The sequence below is a fragment of the Mustela nivalis genome (assembly GCF_964662115.1).
Source record: "Mustela nivalis genome assembly, chromosome: 4".
NCBI lineage: Eukaryota > Metazoa > Chordata > Mammalia > Carnivora > Mustelidae > Mustela > Mustela nivalis.
Window position 1 is genome coordinate 111,717,464 of NC_139023.1, and position 14,185 is coordinate 111,731,648.

General features: G+C 39.6%; 1 protein-coding gene across 3 annotated transcripts in view; it reads left to right on the plus strand.

The window, feature by feature from the left end:
- Positions 1-14,185, plus strand: part of HPGDS (hematopoietic prostaglandin D synthase) — a 31,081-nt gene that overhangs the window by 1,036 nt on the left and 15,860 nt on the right. For all 3 annotated transcript variants that reach the window (XM_082728092.1, XM_082728091.1, XM_082728093.1), the window contains exon 2: positions 8,262-8,403. In XM_082728092.1, coding sequence (XP_082584218.1) covers positions 8,271-8,403 — 133 coding nt within the window. In that variant the 5' untranslated portion in view covers positions 8,262-8,270. The remainder of the gene's footprint in view (positions 1-8,261; positions 8,404-14,185) is intronic.

Below are 14,185 nucleotides of genomic sequence, written 5' to 3' on the forward strand. Positions count from 1 at the left end.
TTTATTTGACAGAGAGAGATCACAAGTAGGCAGAGAGGCAGGCAGAGAGAGAGAGAGGGAAGCAGGCTCCCTGCTGAGCAGAGAGCCCGACGCGGGACTCGATCCCAGGACCCTGAGATCACGACCTGAGCCGAAGGCAGAGGCTTAACCCACTGAGCCATCAAGGCGCCCCCTTCCTAGGTATTTTCTTTATAATATTTTCTATCACTTTAAGGCTCATTTTGTTGAAGTATCCATGTTTTGCCAAGAATGGCATTCTGTCATCATTTGGTTTTATAGGTAATTTAAGGCATTTACCCCAGGCTAGGAATTGGAGCTCTCAGCTCCCAAAGGATATTTCATTTATCCCTCTTGCTTTGGCTTTAATATGAGACAACCATTTAAAATGATATTTAGTTGGTCTTTGGTGAGAAAAGAAAAATCCTGGCTTGCCAATGCAAAATCACACATTCAGGATTTGACTGAAATCAATATTTTACTCAGTTAACAAAAATGCTTATATTTCTTTATTGTCCTACAATTTAACTCCAACCTGGCAACTTTTCCAGAATCAAACTAGACAGACTCAGGGACCCTGTGAAGGAGGGAAATCAACATTCTTTACCACCAACTGTTAGTGGGAAATGCAGAGCTGTTGTTTAACATCATAATGTGCAAGAAGTTCTTATGTAGACAACAGTAGCTCATGTGATTGCTCTCTAAATCCACTTTTTGTATTTCAAAACACTACAGTCCATATGATGGGCTCACAGACATGGCACTCTATGCCAGTACCTTTTGTATGGGTTTAAATATGGGTCAGGTTGAGATCTAGCAAAGAACTGTTAGCAAATTCACAAATAATCTTTGTTTTTATACTTCAGACTCGTAGGTTATTGGATTACTACTAGGCATATATAAAACCGTATCTGGAATTCTTGAATATGTTTGATGTTCCTTTTATTTAAGAGTAAGAGCTCATACAGATCAACACTTTGATAAGTAAAATAAAGATAAGTAGTATTTAGTTTTTTTAAAAATTTTTATTTATTTATTTGACAGACAGAGATTACAAGTAGGCAGAGAGGCAGGCAGAGAGAGAGGGGGAAGCAGGCTCCCTGCTGAGCAGAGTGCCCGATGCGGGACTCCATCTCAGGACCCTAAGATCATGACCTGAGCCAAAGGCAGAGGCATAACCCACTGAGCCGCCCAGTATTTAGGTTTTGAAGTGACTTGTTAAACGGTTAATACTTAATTCCTTATTTGTAAGTTTTTCTATCCATCAAAACTACCCCCAAAATTCAATTCCTTTTTTCGGTTGCTTGCTGAACTCTTGAAGGTATGTACCATAGTAAGTGAATATTGGCCTTCTTTGCCACAGCTGATTTTGGATGCTTATCTCTTTTCTGGCACAGATATTAGCCTTTTTTGATACTGTTTTACTGTGTGCCTGCAGCAACATACAGATTAGAACATCAGCTCAGTTAAAATGAAATGGTTTTATTAATAGCTTGCATTTTATCAATGACTGTATTCAAATTGCCTCTGGGATTGAATGTTCCTGTGTTTTGTGGTTGTTAATCAGTTGAAATGTGCCAGTGTTACATTAAGGAAAAAGAACCACAAACCAGGAGAAAGAAAGGAGCTCCCCAAGATAGAATTTTCCAAAAAACCACTATTACTTTCCATGTAAATATTAATACTCAATTAAACAATTTAATTATTTATTAATTTATTAATAGTGAAGTAATTTAATTATTTAACTGGCTGTTTAACTAACATTAAATATTAACTATTAAAAACTAAATCTTTTTGGCTTTAGTGGCTCCATCTGTCTGAGTTCACAGGTGAAAATGTCTATGCAGGGGTTTTATGAGTCATCATTCATATCTTCCTTGAGAAACTGTATCTTATTTTCAAACACAATTCTAAGTGGGTTTTTAATTTATCTGATGAATCAGGAACTTTATTTTAAAGATTTTTATTTTATTTTATTTTATTTGAGGGAAAGAGAAAGGGTAAGAGCAGAAGGAGGGGCAGAGGGAGAGGGAGAAGCAGACTCCCCTGTTGAGCAGGGAGCCCAATGTGGGGCTCTAACCCAGGACTCCGAGACCAAAATCCGAGCCAAAGGCATTCGCTTGACTGACTAAGCCACCCAGGCCCCTTGAACCGGGAACTTTAAATGACTTTCTTCAGAGTGGAAAGAAGCCAGTGGTTAGTTTTAGTTGTAAAGGAAAGCATTAACCACAATCAGCTTACCTTTTTACTTCTTGTCCTATATCATTTCAGGAAACATTTTGCAGCATTCCCTACATGGGATTCTTAGCACAGAGTGACAGCGGAAGGGCTCAGAAATGAATTTCACAGTGACAGAATGACACTGGAATTTATCTCGGCCAGGCAAAGCATACTCCCCGGTCTGTCGTGCAGCCCGGTGTTAGTTCTATGTATTAAGGGAAGCTGGGATCTAGTTCTGTATAGTTTTCTTCTTTGCCTCAGTCTGGTCCTGTTAGATCCCCACCGAAATGGCATGTCTGTGGTATATCTGTGGTTCTGTCTCCTGTGGTTCATCTACACACCTCTAGATGTCTGGTCCTGGACGAAGATCCCATCACCCTCATCACAGGGTTTTTAATAGAAGTCTTGCCGTCTGGCAGGTCAAGTCCTCTCTTCCTCTTCTCTTAATTTGCCTTGGCTATTTTGGTCCCTAGCATTTCCATTTGAAGTTTAGGCTCAGGTTTAGCCACATACTGTCTTGAATTTTAAATACAAATACAAACAATTTTAAATACAGACACAAACTTTGATTACGAATAAGGGCAGCTTCCATTTCATTTCTTACACATGTTGTTTATTGTTGTCTTAACTGAGTTAGCTGGGCCACCCAGGACTGTGTTGAACAGTAAGGCTAATACTGGGGTTCTCTTATTCCTGACGTTAAACAAAATACTTCTATTGGCTCCCCATGATGTGTGATGTTTGCTCTAGGTTTTTTTTTTTGTAGAGGCTATTTTTTGGGGGGGGGGCTGGTGTCTTTCATGAATGTAACTACCTACCAATTCAGTTTCTTTGCTGGTTAGTGTTAAATGCAGGCCTTCAGGTTTTTTGTTTTGTTTTTAATTTGACTGTGTTCGTTTACATATTTCTCAAAATTTTTTCATTTTAAGTGTTCTGATTCAGGGACATAAAGTTATTTGCCAGTTAGCTTATGATTTTGAATGATCCATTTCATCTGTTGTTATGACTTCTTTTGTGTATAATATTTAATTTTTGTGACTTTTTGCACATTTTCTTTATCAGTTTTACTAGAGGTTTATAATTTGACCTTTTAAAGGTTGTATATAAAAGGGGGCAGGCCCTAGATTCAAGCAGTGCATCTCTACACAGTCTCCCACTTGTGAGGGGATTTTATTCTCCTTTTTTCTGAAGGAGCTACCCTCATGGATACCACTGCCTTTTCAGAATTCAGGGTCCTGTTTTACCACTTTATAGTTGAGGAAACTAAAGCTAGGGACAGGTGACTTGCCCAAGGCCATTCAGATAGTGGCACAAGTGACACCAAAATCACACCTTCCCTTTGCCATCGACCTGCTCTGCCCTTGAGCCTGTTCCTCACGGCCTCTCTCGGTGGGAGCAGGATATGTCTTCCCTTCATCCTTTTAACCCATCATCCTCACAGAAAAAAAGGCTTTAACAAAGTGAAATTACTGTAACAGAAATATACTGCTGAATGCAGTAAGAGGGAAAGTGTTTTTAGACACTGTCCTCTTCGGTGATCATTAGCTGACATTGTAAATTTCCTTACCAATTTTCACCATACAAACATTTACGTGGAGTATCTTCTGCTAGTTTTTTATTTTAAGATTTGTGTTTATTTATTTGTGGGAGAGAGTGCTAGTGAGAGAGCCCAAGCAGGGAGAGAAGCAGACTTCCCACTGAGCAGGGAGCCTGATGTAGAGCTTGATCCTAGGACCCTGAGATCATGACCTGAGCTGAAGGCAGATGCTTAACTGACTGAGCCACCCAGGCGCCCCTCTTCTGCTAGTTTTTATGCAAAGGGTTTATAAAATGTAAGAAGGATTTGAAGAATCCATAACTGCTTCCAATTGCATTTACATTTACTAATTTTTCATGTTATAAAAATGTGCAAATTTACCCTAAAAAACAAAGAAACAAAAACACCCCTAAAACGAAAAGTTCAGGGGCACCTGGGTGGCTTAGTGGGTTGGGCCTCTGCCTTCAGCTTGGATCATGATCTCAGGGTCCTGGGATCGAGCCCTGAATCAGGCTCTCTGCCTGGCGGGGAGCCTGCTTCCCCCCTCTCTCTGCCCATCTTTCTGCCTACTTGTGACCTCTTCCTCTGTGTCAAATAAATAAATAATCTAAAAAAAAAGTTTGTAGCTATATAAATCAAGAAACCAGACTTGAGCTCAGTAGAAAATATAATTATGCAAATAACTACAGGAATGTGTTGTGCAAGCACAGCTTCATTAATGAGTTATGACTGTTGAAAGGATGTTCTGGAAGGAAAGATAAGCATTCATCAGATGGTCACAGACCTGTGCCAAATCTTAGATTTAAAGATATATTTGCAGAGAACTATAGATAGCTGCCAACTTACACTAAGGATTTTTAAATGTCTTCTTTACTTGAGTGAAACACAATATAAAATAGCATGTTTTGCAAATGAACAACAACAAACAGTCCCTATGTTTTCATGCAGAATTAGGAGGCAGACATATTCACATGGCATTTGACCAAAGGAGAAAAAGTTATGTTTAATTTTTAATATTGATCATAATGGAGATAAATAAATTTATACATTCATATAATGTTTGTAAGGAAAATACATATCATTTCTTTGTTGCTGAGGAAAAATTGACCCAAGACTGCAAAAATCAGTAAAGAAAGGCTTTGTAGGGTGCCAGGGTGGTTCAGTCGTTGAGTGTCTGTCTGCCTTCGGCTCAGGTCGTGATCCCAGAGTCCTGGGATTGAGCCTGGCATCTGGGGAGCCTGCTTCTCCCACTCCTACTCCCCCTGCTTATGTTCTTCCCCCCAACAAATAAATTAGTAAAATCTTAAAAAAAAATGAAAAGTTGTGTAAAATATTCTTCAAATAAAAACTGCAGGAACGCCTGGGTGGCTCAGTGGGTTAAGCCTCTGCTTTTGGCTCAGATCATGATCCCAGGGAGCCTGCTTCCTCCTCTCTCTCTGTCTGCCTCTCTGCCTACTTGTGATCTCTGTCAAGTAAATAAATAAAATCTTAAAAAAAATAAAAATAAAAACTGCAACCAAGAATGATACTTTTTCCACTGTGAAGGCCTTTTTTCATTCTTTTGAGATTTATAACAGGTTGATCATGGAATTGTAACCACTATGCTCTTTATTTCCAAGATAAGAATGTTCCCTTTATTTGATTACATAAGTTTTCCTTTTTTTTCTTTCAGAAGGAGCTTACTGCTTTACATTTTTTATTGGCTATTTTTGTACGCTCCTATTTTTCCCACTATTTCTAAGCTTTATTTGCTCATAACCTCAAATGTGAACTCCTTCTGTGCATATTTCTCCCCCAAAGAGTTGGGGCTGTAAATCTTGGAATTTTTGTTAGCTCACTCCCGTGAATTCTTCCCTCTACAGAGAGCACTCCCTCACATAGTGATGTGGGTGGCAGGTGGCACGGGTCACTTGGGTGCAGACAGAGTGGCTAAAAGGAGTGGGACGGGGCATGGGAAATTCAGAGTGACTCTGTTTCTAGCAAGGGGCAGTACCTCTACCCACAACACCTAGACAGGGAAAACCAAGGCCCAGAGAAGGGTATTCCTCTGCAATCACCATCATCATTTCTTGGATCTTGAGGGTCTAGAGAGGCAACAAGACAGATCTTTGCAGTTATCCTACCGTAGATGAACACCGTGAATGTGCAAACTTGGCAATCTAGGTTTTTATGGTTTGTGTTTGACTTCTTATGTGATGTGCTTTCAAGTGTATTTCTTTAAGATTTTATTTAATAAGGGGCACCTCGGTGGCTCAGTGGGTTAAAGCCTCTGCCTTTGGCTCAGGTCATGATCCCAGGGTCCTGGGATCCAGTTCCGCAACCGGCTCTCTGCTTAGCCGGAAGCCTGCTTCCTCCTCTTTCTCTCTCTGCCTGCCTCTCTGCCTACTTGTGATCTTTGTCTGTCAAATAAAAATAAATAAATAAATAAAAAGATTTTATTTATTTATGTGAGAGAGAAAGTGAGAGTGCTCAAGCCAGGGGGTAGGAAGAGAAGCAGACTCCCTGCTGAGCAGGGAGCCTGATGTGGAGCTCGATCCCACGACCCTGGGATCATGACCTGAGCTGAAGGCAGAAGTTTAACTGACTGAGCCACCCAGGCATCCCTGTGATGTGCTTTCAGATAGAATTTTGAAATTTTAGCTCAACTTTTCTTTCTAATACTCATTTCATATCTTTGAAAGACTTCCTTAGCAGAGAATGAACTATTTATACTTACCACTTAAAAATAATGCCATAGGGACACCTGGGTGGCTCAGTGGGTTAAGCCCTTGCCTTCAGCTCAGGTCATGATCTCAGGGTCCTGGTATCGAGTCCCGCATCAGGCTCTCTGCTCAGCAGGGAGCCTGCTTCTCTCTCTCTCTCTGCCTGCCTCTCTGCCTACTTGTGATCTCTCTCTGTCAAATAAATAAATAAAATCTTAAAAAAAAAATAATGTCATATGACTTCTATTCATGTAATTACTACAATTATTTTTATTTGTGGTGTATTGTATTCACAGTGTTTATTCTTGGCCATAGAATGAATCCAAAGTTATTATTACCGATAGCTAATAATTATTAAGTGCTTTGCATTGTGTGAAATGCTTTACGTGTATTACCTCATTAAGTCTCCAAATCCATATTAGTATCTCTATTTACAAGAAGTGGACTTTGAAATTCAGAGAGATTTTGTTCATTAGCCCAAAGATACATAGCGACTAAGTGGAAGAGCTCAATTTCAAATGAAAATGTTTCTTTCTCAGTTGCCGGATCATTATAAAATTACAATACATGTTACTACTATTGCTTGAAATCTTTAAGTGTTTATAAACTAGGAACATGAGATGAAACAAATCACAGAAAATTCAAAAGATTATAACGACCTATAGCTGCCCAATGTAACCACTATTAGCAAACTCTTTGAAATTTAAGCGAAGTTGCTTTCTGTCTTCCTTGCTCCCCTACAGAAGAAATAGAGACATAGGCTCACCATTGCCCCTCCCAGCAAAGGTCACCCAGATGGGCTATGTTTGTATGGTGCTAGCAACCTGATAGAACCCAGCAGCATGGAGGCAGAGAGAGAGAGTAAGAGCAATGTTACTGGAGTCTTTGATTCCCAGAGGGAAATGCCAAGGATGAGAGAAGAGAGGCGACAGCCAGCTCGGGTTGGCAAAGCTGGCTCACATCCCCCTTGCACATACCCTGTTCTTGAAATCTTCATCCAGCTGTCCTCACAAACTCAGCTGTGTCACCAAAGCAACAATAAGCCAAATGCCAAATTACAAGTGAGCAAAGGCAGGACAAAAACAGCTTAAAATGAAAGTTTTGGACGCTTATCCTCTGACGGTTGGTGTATAGATAACCGCCCACTATGAATTCTTTCATAAGTAAAATTTGAGTATGGTTATTTCACTGGAATGTTCCAGATAGTTCTTTTTTTTTTTTTAAATATTTTATTAATTTATTTGAGAGAGAGAAAGAGCAGGACCTATGGAGGGAAGGCGCAGAGGCAGAGGGAGAAGCAGACTCCCCATTGAACAGGGAGCCTGATGTAGGACTTGACCCAGGACTCCAAGATCAAGACCTGAGCCAAAGACAGACACAGATTGAGCCACCCAGGTACCCCATTCAGCTAGTTCTTAAAGAGAGAGTCGTGATCTTATTTCTGTCAAGTTTTCCCCATATGTTATTAGGATTCAGGTCTTGAAATATTCTCTAATATTTCCAGTTACCTCAAAAGACGGCATGAATGGGGCACTTGAGTGTTTCAGTCAGTTAAGTGTCTGCCTTTGGCTCAGGTCATGATGCCAGGGTCCTGGGATTGAGCTCCTCATCAGGCTCCCTGGGAGCCTGGTTCTCCCTCTGCCTGCCGCTCCCCCTGCTTGTGCTCTTACTCTTTCTGTCAAATAAACAAAATCTTAAAAGAAAAAAAATATGCCATGAAGTTTTGAAAAAGTCCCCAAAGGAAAATGTTGATGAAACATCTCTAGAGGTCTGTTAAAATAATCTTCCAATTTTTCCTTTTCCAGAATCACACCATGCCAAACTACAAACTCATTTATTTTAATATGAGAGGGAGAGCGGAAATTATCCGTTACATATTTGCTTATTTGGACATAAAATATGAAGACCACAGAATAGAACAAGCTGATTGGCCGGAAGTCAAATCAAGTAAGTGTCACAAGTAACAGTTTATGAAAATGTAGGGAAAATATGTTTCCAAAACTTTCTGTTTTTCCTCAGGGAAATGAAAAAAATAGAGGTTTTAAATCTCATGTTGCTTTACATTGAGAAGCAGCAGTTCAGAAAAGTTAAATAAATGCTATGTGCCCCAAATTTTCCTGTTCAAGGTGAAAACACAAACCTCACAGAAGAAATAGAGAGAGATAAACAATAAGTTTTGTCATAAGAGCTGAAAGAGAGAATACTGAAGTGAGTATTCTTTTTTTTTTAAACATCTTTTTTAGTTTTTATTTATTTATTTATTTGACAGAGATCACAAGTAGGCAGAGAGGCAGGCATAGAGAGAGGAAGGGAAGCAGGCTCCCCCTTGAGCAGAGAGCCCAATATGGGCCTCGATCCCAGGACCCTGGGATCATGACCTGAGCCGAAGGCAGAGGCTTTAACCCACTGAGCCACCCAGGTGCCCTGAAGTGAGTATTCTTGACAATTCAAACGGATGGGCTTATTACAGATATCTCCAGCCTTCTGACAAGGGATCAGATATGCTGTTCTAACAAGGATCAGATATGCTGTTCTAACAGAAAACCAAACTCAAAGTGGCTTAAATAACAAGAAAATTGTATCACTTAACCGAAAATCCAGAAATAGAACAGATTTCAAGAGATGACTTTATTCATGTTTTCCTCCTCTTTGTGTTGGCAGCATCATGAGACTAGTAGCAATAAGTTTGCAGCAATTTCTGCCCAACAGCCTTGAACAGTAACATCAAGAGGTATGTGAGAAAGAGAGAAAGAGCACTGTTTCCTTAAGTGTTCCCAGAAGAATGAAACAAACAAACAAACAAACAAACTCCCAGAAGACATTGGCAAACTTGTCATGTTTGACTGACTCAGACTGGGTCACATGTCCATTTCTGAACCAGTCACTGACCAAGCAAATAGGAAGAACTTTGAACCATCTAGTCTACCTCAGAAGTTGGGTTTGGAATCACTTTTCATAAAGGATATGACTGTTCAAAAGAAGGGTAAATATGTGAACAAAACTGGGATGTTTGATCCAATGAAAATATGCTAGTTAGCACTCAGGACAGAGGGGAAGGATCAGAAATATTATGTTAAAAAGTGTGTGGCTCTCAGTAAGTTGTAAGTCATCCTCCAGGTGTTAGTTTTTTATCTTTTTTAGAATGAAGAAAGGATAGATGAGCTAATTCTTTGTCCATCATCTCTGCCTAGAAATACTAACTAAATATTAATTATTTGTCTAAAAGTCATATATTTGTATTGGGATTATTATAGATTTGCATAAGATAAAGCTGAAGAAAACAACTTGAGTCTTTGAAGACCTTTGAACCCCTGGTGGGTTTCGTTTAATTTCTCCAATATGGCTTCATGAATATATTATTGTATCTATTTTATAGTTGGATTAACTATAGCACACAGAATTTGTGTAATTTTTCCAGGCTTACAGTCCTAGCAAGGTAGAAATATTTTTCAAATACAGGTCAATTTCATACAGTTACCCACGTTATTTATACTAGATAATGCCAATAACACCATGATAAGTGGCATATTAACAATACATATGGCCACATGCCTTTTAGAAGAATGAGTTCCTTAAAAATCCACTCTTTTGCTTATTAGAAAACTCTTCCCTGGTGGGCTAGAATATCTTATTTCCTGTTCTCATGAAACTTTCTCTTTAATATCCAAACTTTCCAAACCCTGCTATCAGAATTTGTACATAGGATTTTAAATCCTGTCTGTATAAAGTAGGTCAAATTTAATTTTATCCATTAATTAAGATGGATAACAAGCTGCAAAGATGGTACATATAACAAATTCCACCTTCTCGTTTTCAGATATAAATTCTTGGAGTGCCTCATACCCTATTCTATCTTGACTTTTCATTATGTTATTGAAAATGGAATTACTGTATTTTCATAGATTCTTAGATCTTAAAGTTCACAATGGTTAGAAGATAAATATATAGAGAGAGAGATAACAGTCACCCAATGTAAGTGGAATTTAAGAAACAAAATGGACATTTGGGAGGGGATAAAAAGGAAAGAAAGAGAGGGAAACAAACCGCGAGAGCCTCTTAATGACAGAGAAGATTTGAGGGTTGATGGAGGGACGTGGGTGGGGGATGGGCTAGATGGGTAATGAGGGATTAAGGAGGCGCTTGTGATGATGAGCACTGGGTGCTGTATGTAAATGATGAACCATTGAACGCTACTCCTGAACCAATACTGAACTGTAGGTCAACTAACTAGAATTTAAATTAAAAACAAAATGAAACAAAAACCAAAACCAGACACCCAACACAAAAATGAACTAAAGAGGATAGAAATTTATTTCTTTTGCATATAATCGCAAGCCAATGTGGAAGTTCTGCTCCACGGGGTTGTCAAAGATTAGATTCCTTCTTTTCTGTTGATCCGACCTCCCCCCCACCCGAGTTGGTTCTTATTTACATAGTGTAAGATGGTCCCGTCTCCTTCCACATTCCAGCTCACAGGAAGTGTGAGAGGGAAAGAGGCACATCTCTTTCTTGCAACCGCATGACCAGAGAGTTTTATACCTCACTTCTACTTCTAGTCCCTTGGTAAGAATGTCTTCACACACTACTGCAAGGGAAGCCAGGAAGTGCTGACTTTATTGCTTTGAGAAAAAAGGAAAAAATAAATGTTAAAAACAGTTTATTACAAATTTTAGCTGGCCTCATCTCTTATCTGATTTAGGAGTGCTCTCTGGTATTTGAAACCCTCCATGACTTCCCCTCTATGATAACCTAGAGTATCATTGGATATTTCTATTAAAAATTCTTCTAGGTTGGGGGACCTGGGTGGCTCAGTCTGTTAAGTATCTGCCTGTGGCTCAGGTCATGATCCCAGGGTTCTGGGATTGAGCCTCTCATCCCCTTGTCAGGCTCCCTGCTGAGCAGGGAGCCTGCTTCTCCCTCTCCCTCTGCCCCTCCCCCTGCTTGAGCATGCACATGCTTTCTCTCTCTGTCTCTCTCTCTCAAATAAATAAATAAAATCTTTTTTAAAAAAGTTCTTCCAGGTCAAACCTGGTGGAATGTGCATAGGTATTAACATTTTTTTCTCTTTTCAAATAACATTAAAGTACTTCTTCTAAAAAAAAAAAAAATGGCAAAGCTCTACAAGGACAAAGACCTCAAGCTTGAATAAGCCCCAAATTCTCAAAGCTGGAAAACAGGTCCAAGAATGGTAAGGTGACGAAGTAGGCCAATGATGCCCAAATATAAGCTTGGTAGAGTAGAAGTCAAGCTGAGTCACTCCAGGGAGTACCGACCAAGGCTCAGGAATTGGTAGTGACATTGAACTCTAAAAGCCAAACCCACAGAGGGCTGTTACCATGTGAAGCAGCAGCATGACTGCCCTGGGAGAAGTACGGAGATTACTCTCAACAAAGGATGGACCAGAGGACTGTAGGACAGCAGGCATTTCTGAGCACACGGTACTGTAGGTGGGACTCAGTGGAAGGCTACAAACTAAAGCGTGAGACCCAGAGCCCTTATCCTCTGCTCCACAATCAGAATGCTACAACCAGACAAGTATCCCCTGCGCAGAAGGGTTCTCTCAGGGGAAGCTGATCAGTCCCAGAGGAATGTCTAACAGACACTAACCGGGAGGGAGTCTCTATGACATGGCCCAGGACACTGAGATTCTAATTAGCCTCTATTCCTTTTGCTTATTTAAAACAGGAAGGGTAAACCAAAAATTAATAGATATTTATGAGAAGGCCTCTAATGTGAAACAGACATAAACAAAGAAGCAGAGGGAGAAAAAAAACTCATCTGAGGGCAACAGGGTGATGTAGGAGGAAAAAAACTTCAAAAATATAAGACCCGCAGAGAGAAAAATTCTATACATTCTGAACTAGTATGCTGTAAAAAAAGAATGTTTAGAGAAAAAAAGGTTTTGAAAATTAACAATTTGATACAGACAAAACAAATGAAATTAAAAAATGATAAAAAATAAGGCTCTCCTCCACAAAGTACAATAAGAAAAAGAAATAAAAAATAAGAGAAAAGGGATTAGAAAAATTGAGACTCAGTAAGCTTAGGATGTCCAATGTCTCAGCAAAATTCTGGGAAGAAAGGAAGAAAACTTTCAAAAGACTTTTCCTTACATAAAATTGAAATTTATCTCTTCAGTGACTTTCATATACTAGTCTTGGACATATCACTTTAATCCATAGGAAACAGATTATTCCTTCTTTCCATCCAATGCTTTGAAGCAATTTAGTATCTTTAAGACATAGAGAAAAAGCCACTGCTGTGTAGACAGTTCAATGATAATACCCTGTGGGAAGATAAAGGTCATGGGCTAAATACAGAACTGAGTCCCTATTAACTCATGCATTCATCCCTCTGGCTATCTGCTTGTTTCTCTGATGATCGTTGTGATTATCAACCCAAACTTCCCAGTCCTAGCTCTACTTCTTGATTTAGATACTGTTTCTCATGGACTATATCTGATCTGCAAGGTAGGTCCAAGGGACGACTCTCTTCTCTTCCTCAAGTGATCCATTTATATCCCTTGGTTTGGATTTCCTCATCACCCAAGAAGGACAAGCTCCTGTTCCACTTATGTCTGCCATGTAATGTGTGGTGTCAGGGGAATCGCAATGTTCCAGGCCTGGGAACAACGCAGGGCATGGTGGGAATACCACTCCTAGCACTGGTCCAGATACCATCCAAAGCCCTTTCACCAAGGTCACCGTGGTTATTTTGGCAGTTGCATCGCACAGCCTTACATTCGGCCTCACTAAATTCCTTAAAGCTGTTTGACAGAGGTTACATCTCCAACAACCCTAAAGTTACGTTTTCTGGAACAAAATGAAGGATTGGCATTTGTTTTCTTCAATTTCTTCTTGATAGATGCCCAGTATTCCAGCTGTTGGCAATTATCCCAAGCTTGGTTTCAAATGCTGCCAGTAGCTGAAAGCTTACCATCTCACAGGAAAACATATTCTTGTCGTTAATGGTTCCAACATTAAAAAATTATTCTTCATCTTGAGTTAATATCTGCCCCCTTTAAAGTATCTTTTAGTTGTTGTTCTGCACTTTAGAGATAGTCAGAATAAGTCAAATTTTTCATCCATTTGACAGCTGTACCATATTTGAAGATGGGTATTACATTTGTTTTGTCTTTGTATGTTTTGCCCTCCCCAGGAAAGAATGCTAAATTCTTCAGCCGATGCTTATAAAATGTGGTTTTCAGACCCTTCTCTAACTTGGATACTATCCTCTGGGTTTGTTCTATTTTTTATTTTTTAAGATTTTATTTATTCATTTGACAGAGAGAGAGATCACAAGTAGGCAGAGAGGTAGGCAGAGAGAAAGAGAGAGAGAGAGAGAGTGAGTGAGGAGGAAGCAGGCTTCCTGCCGAGCAGAGAGCCTGATTCAGGACTTGATCCCAGGACCCTGAGATCATGACCTGAGCCGAAGGCAGAGGCTTAACCTACTGAGCCACCCAGGCACCCTGCTCTGATTTTTAATGTATTCTTAAAACATGGCTCTTAGATCTATCAAAACAGCTGAGCAAAATTTCCAACTGAACTCAGTCTGAGTCTTACCTCTACCAGGGATGTGACCTGGACTAGTTACGTAACCTCTCTTCACCTCACTTTCTCGTTTGTAAAATAAGATAAGGGTTGATGCCTACATCATAGAGTTGTTGTAAGTACTAGAAAACCTAATGGGTACTTTAAATATTTAGTACACTGCCTAGCACAAAGGAGGC